A 9,499-nucleotide genomic window follows, 5' to 3' on the forward strand; every position below is an offset into this window, starting at 1 on the left:
GTAGTAGTAGGGATTAGTCACTGAAGTCCGAACACATGGTCGGTTGCCGACATGTTCCCGGCTTGTGACCAGCTGTCACCTGCCGTCACATGTAATGTTAACCTCATAGGAGCCAACGGACCCCCATGGGGATCCGAAGTGATATAAAGAGTTTACCTCGATCAATTCTCTTCATCGATATCACCTTTTTTTCACAACTTTGCATGCTATACGATGCCACCATTTTTTTCCAGAGACGGTAAACACGGCCTAAGTCACATCCAGTTTTCTCCAACTGGAGAATGTGTCATGTCCGGTTTCAACGCCGAATTTCCATACCATTGGTCGGCCAACCCAAAAAAATCCCCCCCACCAAAAAATAAAATAAAAAATCTGATACATGAGAAAGGTCAAAGGTCAAAGATGGTGCCAACATATCTCCAAATGGCCTAAACATATACTGTAGGTGTCCGCCTAAACATACCTGTACTAAAATGAATGAATGAATGAATGGTCTTTAAAACAGGTACAAAGTTGCATTTGCTCACATTACTAGCATCGACTTTGGCACAAGTACTAATAAGACCCTGGAGTACTGATTCCTAGATGATTTGGGCTTCGTTATCAGGTTTCCAAGGTGATATTCACTGTAAAAGCTGTTGTTTTTTTAGGCGGAGACTGAATTTGAGATGTTTTATAATGTTCTAGCTCTATTTGCTCTGATACAGTAACATAGATTTTGATTCTGACACTTCTACAGCCACCCCACAGGTGTTAGCTTTCATTTGATAACAATATCATTATGAAGGCCTTATGAAGGTGATTGTGGAGATATATTCATTATGAAGGCATTATGAAGGTGATTGTGGAGATATATTCTATATTCACTGTGGGCATGTCATTTCGAGCAGAAAACCTGGATAAGATGTGTCACAATAACATCATATGTTAACATATGTATGTTATGCATTTGCAATGGTATTTGTAAAAGTATTTGTAAAGGTATTTGTAAAGGTATTTGTAAAGGTATTTGTAAAGGTATTTCTAAGAGTGCAGCTGATCATCCCACTGGCCATCTTTCATGTAACAGTGAGCTGGGAACTCAGTATCTAATTCTGTTTCTATATACATAGTTCCAGGAGAAAAGTGAAAAAAGAGTGAATGTCCCCTGCTGTTGAATGTCTCTTGCAGTTGGTATCTTCTTCTTCATCTCTTTTTTCTCCCTCCCTCCATCCCTCCCTCCCTCCCTCCATCCCTCCCTCCATCCCTCCCTCCCTCCCTCCCTCCCTCCATCCCTCCCTCCATCCCTCCCTCCCTCCCTCCCTCCCTCCATCCCTCCCTCCCTCCCTCCCTCCCGTGTCCTGGCAGTGAAAGCTCGTTCTGTCCGGCTTGTATGCCACCCACCTCCCCATCTGTGCCCATCTCTATCCCCGAGGCTCCATCTGTTATCCTCCTCTCCTGTCTGTCAAGTTGTCATCTCCGGCGTTCCGGGCCTCTCCGACTGTGGCACGGTTCAGGGTTCTGGGATGTTTGTTGAGACCGTCTGGCTGTGTGAGGACTGTGTGAGGACTCTCTATTCACTCCTAGACAGACACCCCGGGCCGCCACCATTGTCTAACTCCGCTAAGCTGTGTTTCATCCCATCTTCACAAGCCTGTGGTGAAACGGTTACTCAACGGTGTGTCTGAGAAGTTAAGCTTCGCCTTAAATAGTAACTATGTCCTCAGAACTTCCTCTCAGTAATAGAAGACACAGGAGGAGAAGGCACTTAGGTCTAAGTGGATTTAAGCTAAAGGCTAAATCATCTCTTCCATCACACAAAGGTTTCAAGGGAAACAATTGTTTACATTTTATAAGTCGAGACATCTATAGAATCTTTCCGGAGACTATCAGTTGATGACAATTGATGATTGACGATATAACACGTCATTTGATCCGATATAAACAACCGCTAGACAACCGCATGACATATGCTCACTCTATTTAATGGGGATTTTATGGTGAGAGTGAGACACAGCTCATCCTCGGTTTCAACAGAAGGCCCCTTGATTAAGACAAGTTGGTCATTTACATGTCAAAAGCCTGGAGTCGTAAAAACAATGGACGTTACCCATGGTGCACTGGAAAAACAGATGTCAACGTCTTGAGGCTGACTTCTGAAAATATATATCCCCTGCTAATTATTCTACGAGTGTCTGAGGGATTGTAAATCTCTTAATTAAGAGACTCACCAGATATACTGTATACTAGACTTCCCCCGTTAAACAAACTATTCTCACATTAAGTCCAATTAATTTGGAGAGCTAACCTACACAGTACAGTGCATTCATTTGATGTTCAATAATACCAATGTGTCTTGCCTCATCTGCTTCAAACAAAGACATGTTCTGTGTGTGTGAAAACTAATTAAAACAGGAAGCTCTCTCTCTCTCTCTCTGTTTCCTGAGAACATTATTGATTTCCTTAATCATGGACTGGATCTCTGGGTGCACAGCACTAGGAGACAACCTGGGGATAGTCCGTTCTAAAATCACATTTCAGTGATCAATGACACACCTTCATGATGGTCCATATACACCAATACACTTTTTAAGTCCTTATCCTGTGTTTTGTTTTTTTAGCAACTGGCACTTTTCTAATGCTGTAGAAGTAGATGGGGGTCAACTTGGATGTACTGTATGTGCATAAGCTGGGTTTTATCATTACAATACCTTTTCAGCGACAAAACTGCTGCTCTATCAAATATCAAAAAAGCTGATCATAATGTACCGGTACAGACATCAGGGTGTATTGTTGACTAATTGGTACAGATGACGGACAGGACACACTGTGAGATGGCGCCGTGCAAGGCGTGTTTGGGTGTCTTCGTGTTTTTAATCGTGTTTTTAACTTGTAATGTAGCTAGCTACATAAGATATGACAGAGAGACCCTTCTGAACATAAGAGACATGTTCGGATATTTACTATGGTAAATATTTACTATACTTATTTTATTTTATTCTATTATTGTTGATTTTGTATCCTGCTGCAATGCCAATGTTGAAGAACCCAAGCCTAAGAATTTTACTCTTGTGTATCTGTACATTGGATGTAATAAAAGCTCCATCCTGACTTCAGATTGTGATTCTGAAGTCAGGATGGAGCACTACCTAGTATATTGAAATGCATCAACATCATATGTCAAATGTTTTTGCTGATGTGCCAGATTGCAAAAGGGGTCCCTTGGTGCTGATCTAAGGTCACTTGTGCATTCTGACTCCTAAAGGGTAAAGAAATTGATGATTTGGGGATAGCTGACTCTGCCTGGAGCTTCCCAGAAGAGCACGTGAGCCTTGAGTCACGAGAGGGGGCAGCGCCTTGAGTCACCAGAGGGGGCAGCACCTCCCCACCAAAACACTCCCCCCCCCCCCCCCCACTGGGTTCCTGGAAAACACTGACTCAGGCGACCACCGCCAAACCCTGTTACTCACTGCCTCTAATACCCATAATGGGGGTGACTTATGTTATTGTTATTGTATGGTAGCAGGCAGGCAGCACAAGATGGAAAAGCAATTAGTTATAGTTGAGGGCAGCGAGCTGGATGATGCATGTCTCTCTTGTTTCAACGTCACTTTCCTACCCTGTCCTCCTCCACAGCAGCTCAGGAGACACATGTATTTCATTAGCCCTGTGGTTTCTGCAGGTTGTCATCGATTTAATGGCTTCTGTTACATTTCAGTATGGCAGACTAAGTTGCATTCATCACGTGTAGCAATATTGTGAGTCTGCTGATGGTGTGAAGTCAGCCCACTAGTACCAATGAGCACAGCTGCTGTATTGAATGTGTGAATTTAATTGGGGGAACTCTCAAGGGGACCTTTCCAGCTTGAATGTTATGATCTAAAGTCCATCTCAAATATTATTATGATTGAAAACCTGCATACCCATTGGTGGGTTTATATGGTCTTTAAAAGGTCAATAAAACACCACAAACATTTGTTTCTGTACAAAAAAAGGGCTTTAATTGAAATGTTTGTATAAAAAATAATTTCTCCAGATCTCCATAGTCGCATGTCGCACAGCTAAACTGAAATAATGTCTAACACCAGGCTGCATAGCCGCTAACTAGCATAGCCGTATCCCGCCCCCACCTAAAGTATTCACGTAGTTCAATGAATGTAGACAGCACATATGTAAAAAACAGATGTAATTTCAGATAAAAGCCAACATTACCAAGGACCATACGGAGTTAAATAACATTCATTGCTCTTCCAATTTAAGTAAACCTTGTTTTATTCCTTTTTTTACATCGACAATAGTTTCAGTGCATCCACCATCTCAAAATCAGGTCGAAATGTAAAAAAATATTATTACAGGAATGCAAACAAAAGGCCATGTAAAGATATGCAAATTCTGGGATTTTAAGCATAGACAAAATAAATAAATAAATAAATAGCCACAGAGTGTGGAATGTCTACATGTTACAAATAAATTAAATGCAAAGGAGAAGAAAAAAAGAAAATACACGAAAAAAACACTGTACAATATTTGTATTCAAAAATACATAACTGAGTCCATGAATATTGCATTGATTGTGCATTTCACACCCAAGCCCTGGGCAGACCAGGACAGGAGCAATGTAGTGTCAGCAGTGAGATGGGGAGGGTGGGGGGCAAAGAAGGTCAAGGGGCCACATCCTCTGAGGGGGCATATGGGGGGGGGTATTAGGGATATTGAAGTTTTGATACACATTCAGAAAAGAAAGGATCCGGTGTCCAGGCTGAAGTGACAGAGAGCAGCAGTATGAGTGATGTCCAGGCTGAAGTGACAGAGAGCAGCAGTATGAGTGAGTGCATTTCAAGTATTCCATCGTCAAACCCCTCCCCCCTCTCTCCTGTCTTATGAGCACAAGGCTGATGAGTAGTTTGCACACTGTCGTGAAGGCGGATCAACAACAGCACCTCCAGTACTGGGCAACTTACAAACCAGCCGAGGGCAACTCAAATAAAGTTATGACGAAAGCCCCACAAAAGCAGCTTTCAAAAAGGCACTCCAAATCAAAATTAAAACATTTAAATAAAAGTTCTCCAAGCTCTATGAGAGCAGCCATGTCTGAATAGGAGGCTTCCAGCTGCATAAACCAGCCTTGTAACAAATTAGAAAAAAAACAAAAAACATAAAAATAAATAGTGCTGGTAAGACCGCCCAAACAGGATATGTTCCCTATTAGGAAACAAATAATGAGTTGGAAAAAAAAATAAGAAAAAAAAAATAGGAAGAACAAACCATAATAAATTATAATTCCCTACAAAAGGAAAAAATAAAAAATTCTGCCAGCCAAGACATGGCAGGGCTGCAGCCCTTAAAAGTCCCAACTCCTTTCGGGTCCCCTCCTCTCTCAGAGACTCTCCTTGCTGGAGCTTGTGCTTGATGACGTGTCTATGTCAATGGTCCTCAGCCTGATGTCCCCCGTCTCCTCCTTCTTGGACTCCTCCGGCGAGCGCATCCACGGGTGGTCAAAGATCTGCTCCAGGGTGGGCCTGTCCGAGGGACGCAGGGAGAGGCACCACTTGATCAACTGTTGACACTCTGTTGACGGAAGAGAAAACAAAACCAAAAGAAACATAGATGAGTGTTTCTGTGAGCATCTCAATGGGGGGGGGGGGGGAGGAGGAGAGCATTTAGTATTTGGGGGGAGATCAGCGGAGCTTAATACACACCAGTAGACACTCTCCTCCTGAAGTAGAGCCGTCCCCGGAGGATCTCCTCGTCCTGCTCGAAGGGGATGTCTCCACAGACCATGTCGTACAGCAACACGCCTAGCGACCACACTGTTGCCGAGCGCCCGTGGTATCTATGGAAGCGGATCCACTCGGGCGGGCTGTACACTCTCGTGCCTGGGGGAGGAAAAGGGAGGAGCAGTGTTTAGTTGTGTGTTCAGATCTATAACACCATCGTCACTGTGTATTCAAGGCCTTTGTTGTGGCAAAAATAATAATAATGATAGAACTCTGATCATATTGCACAACTGAGTGTTTTTGTCAAATGGAAGATAAAAGCCCCAAATGTCCACTGTTGTGGCTTGAAAAGACCAGTGTATTCACTTTGTTTACATTTAAAATGAGAGCATGCAATACTGTTGTAAAGCCCTTCCCCTTTAGCCACAAAAGAGCTATGCAACTGGGTGACCTGCCTCCCTCTTCCCCGCCCACCCCCTCCCTAGGGGAAAGGAGTAACTTGGATACCAAACAAAAAAACTCGAATGCGCAATCTGAGCTATCACGTGAACTGCGGATTCGGGTTTCACAACAAACAGATGTTACGTGGCAGCTGACCTAACACCCACGACCTAATGCTTTGAATCAAGCTTTTCTGACCACTCGACATGAGCCACTATCAAAATGTAAACACAACCCCAGACGTTTCACTACATTATTGCGGCATCTATTTACTATGATTCCTGATTATTATTATTTATTTATTTTACCAATATGAAATACCGTACAATCACTTGTGTCGCGAAGTAAAATGGAGAAAACTCAATTTGGAAACATCGATTTGCATATGCATAAACACAGCAGCTACCGCTTGAGGGAGAACCCTTTACGACGAACCAAAAACAAACCACTGCGTCACAGGCTCGAGGACGCCCCCGTCAATACAGGGAATATCATTACGACTATCAAGGGCGAGTCCAAAAAAATACTAAATAATAATAATCATAATCATAATAATCCCACACTATGCATTTTAAAACAAAACCTCTGAGCCAATGTAAAATCAGGACAACTATTATGCCACTCAACGTCAAAATGTTTTTTTTTATTACAAAAATGCATCTGGGATATGATTGTCGGTCAAATCGCAGAGCAAGGCTGGAGCCTACGTACCGTCGAAGTCGGTGTAGACGGTGTCCTTGAGAATCGCCCCTGAACCAAAGTCAATGAGCTTCAGGTCCCCGGTGCGTAGGTCCACCAGGAGGTTCTCGTCTTTGATGTCTCTGTGTACCACCCCGCAGCTGTAACAGTGTCGGACAGCCTCCAGGACCTGCCGGAAAAACCCTCTGGCCGTGTCCTCCTCCAGGGCGCCCTTCTCGGTGATGAAATCGAACAGATCCTTGACCGACTCGGGTCTCTCCATGACGATGAGCCAGCCGTCCGGTCTCTCATACCAGTCCAGTAGCTTTATAACCCCTCGAAATGACGTGCTGACCTTCTTCAATAAGAGGATCTCCAAAGGCACCATAGCACCGTTCTGTAGAAAATTAACAAGACGCACATTTAGTTGAGTTTGAAATGAGCCTGGATGGATCGTGAGCACACGACCCTGACACTGTGGGGGGGGAGAAAAAAAACAAAACAAACCCGATGTGTTGAGTACTTACAATAGTGCCCCACTCGGTCACCCTTTCCTTCGCTACGTGTTTCACTGCGACCTGTGATACGAGAGAAAAATAAATACATAAGCAAGATGTTCCAAATTGTATAATCGTGTTGAAATGCAAATATTATTAATTGTTTTCATCGGATGGCTTTACGACGCCATGTCACATTCACATGTGCTGAGATCAAAACACTGCATAGTATTCCCATCCTTACCGGCGCGCCGTCGGAAATCCGACTACCGGCGTACACGGTGCCAAACCCGCCGCTGCCCAGCACGGAGCCCACTTGGTAAATCTTTTCGAATGGCTCTTTTTCTAATTTCACTGGAAAACACAAGTAAAAAGAGACATGAGTACAGAGTAGCTAGATATCGGACCACACGACACACGACGTCCGCTCCAGGTTCTCTGTCTATCGCCTAGCTGGAAACTAGTGCGGTACTGGCTAGCTAATCATAGTTGTTTCGCTAATCCACAAAGCCATGGCTACCTTGATATCAAACAAATGAGTTGACTGCATTACATACAACTTGCATTATCGTCTGGCAACGCACGACAAAAACATGTGTATGTGGCTAGCCAGCAATAAGCCGGGCGGTGGAGAATGACAGTCCGTACCTGGTTGGAGTTGTATTTTCACCGGCAAATGGTCCATGCTTGAAGGATTGCAAATGTGTGAGAAGGAACCAAACTTCGACAGCAACATATTCAAAACAAGAAGACTGGCGAATTCCTTGTTTGTCTGATGTCGTTAATTTCAGCCCAGTCCAATGTAAATAACTAAAAGGCTAGCGATGCTGTTGGCTAGCAACGCAGGCAGATAGATCCAATGCGCCGGGGCGCCGCGCCGCGTCAAATAGAAATGTCACCGCTGCCGCGTCGTCGTCCGTATCCACAAGGAAAAGTCCGTTAAAAACGAGAATCCGGTATGTTGATTCCGGCACTTGGACGAGTACAGTGTTCTTGAAGTAGTGGAGAAAGCACACTTATGCTGCGTATAATATTAGTAGCACGAGTATAAAGTGATAGAGGGACCTTTAGGACTCTGTTGACATCCCAGAGTGTGTTCGCTGTCTGAGCTTTGGCGCGGTCTCCCTCTACTTCTATAACGCCAATATTTTGACGCGTGGTGGGATGGATGTATCACTCCGCCAACCGATAATATTCGACACTTTCATTAAACCAGTGGGTATAAATCGAAACAATTTATTATAATATGCAACTTAGGAAATCAATGTTGTGTTTCACACAATCCGAAACGATTTAGAGCAGAATTTCGTAGTAATACGGTTATGTATACACGCACTACTTTAACATAGTAGACGCCCATGGATCTCTTGTCTGGAGGCTTTTCACTGTGTTCACTATCAACCTGCATCAACCAGCCAATGAAATGGCTTATATAAATACCATGTTTGCTATTTGGGCCAATTGAGAAATGCTTATTATCATAAAGGGGGTGATTTGAGCGCACGTGGCGGGAATTCCGAGACGCGCCTTTCCCCTCCCTTTTCCACTGCAGTTCTGCAGTGTCGGGAAAGGGAACAGAGGCCACTGTAGGGAAACGACCAAGAAGGCGCCATTATGCTTCTGAACTCAAACAATGTTGCACCACGTGGATAAAGAAAAACACACAGAATTAAACAACATAACCAACTACAGACATCAAAGTAAACTACAGATATATCTTCAAATGAAACTCATTCAGCCAACTATAACAACAACAAAAAAAGAAATGCCCAAGGGCCTCTCAGGCTGTTCTATTAAAAACGAATCTGCAAGGTGAGGGAAAAGCAGGTAATGAATTATGTGATTATAATGAATGAATTATGTCTGCTAAATGCCTAAAATGTAAATGTGTTCCAAGCAGATTTGTCCTCCTCTGCCTTTTTTGGACTGCACTACCCAATATCAGCAGTGGGCAAACAGAGAATGTTCCATAGATTCCATATGAATATAGAGCCTTGGCCTATGACCTACAGTCTGATTTAATGTGTTTGAATATTTAATCAAGAGTAGCCTACAGGTATTTGGATATGCAAGACTTGTCTAAGGGGCTTGTGTTTTATTAATGGAACCTCAGGAGGGTCAAAATTAGAAATGCATAGTGATTATGGTACCAGTGGTTCTAAATGAGGATGAGGATGATGAAGATGA

General features: G+C 43.4%; 1 protein-coding gene across 1 annotated transcript; it reads right to left on the reverse strand.

The window, feature by feature from the left end:
- Positions 1-5,349: 5,349 nt before the first annotated feature.
- LOC308163238 (serine/threonine-protein kinase pim-3) lies at positions 5,350-8,172 on the reverse strand. The gene is made up of 6 exons (XM_080537418.1): positions 7,961-8,172; positions 7,557-7,666; positions 7,343-7,393; positions 6,849-7,212; positions 5,679-5,855; positions 5,350-5,547 (listed from the first exon to the last, which is right to left on the reverse strand). The coding sequence occupies exons 1-6, from the start codon at positions 8,046-8,048 to the stop codon at positions 5,357-5,359; spliced, it is 981 nt and encodes a 326-aa protein (XP_080393544.1). The 5' UTR covers positions 8,049-8,172; the 3' UTR covers positions 5,350-5,356.
- Between the last annotated feature and the right edge of the window lie 1,327 nt (positions 8,173-9,499).

This window comes from Nansenia antarctica (genome assembly GCF_963989245.1).
Source record: "Nansenia antarctica genome assembly, chromosome: 8".
NCBI lineage: Eukaryota > Metazoa > Chordata > Actinopteri > Argentiniformes > Microstomatidae > Nansenia > Nansenia antarctica.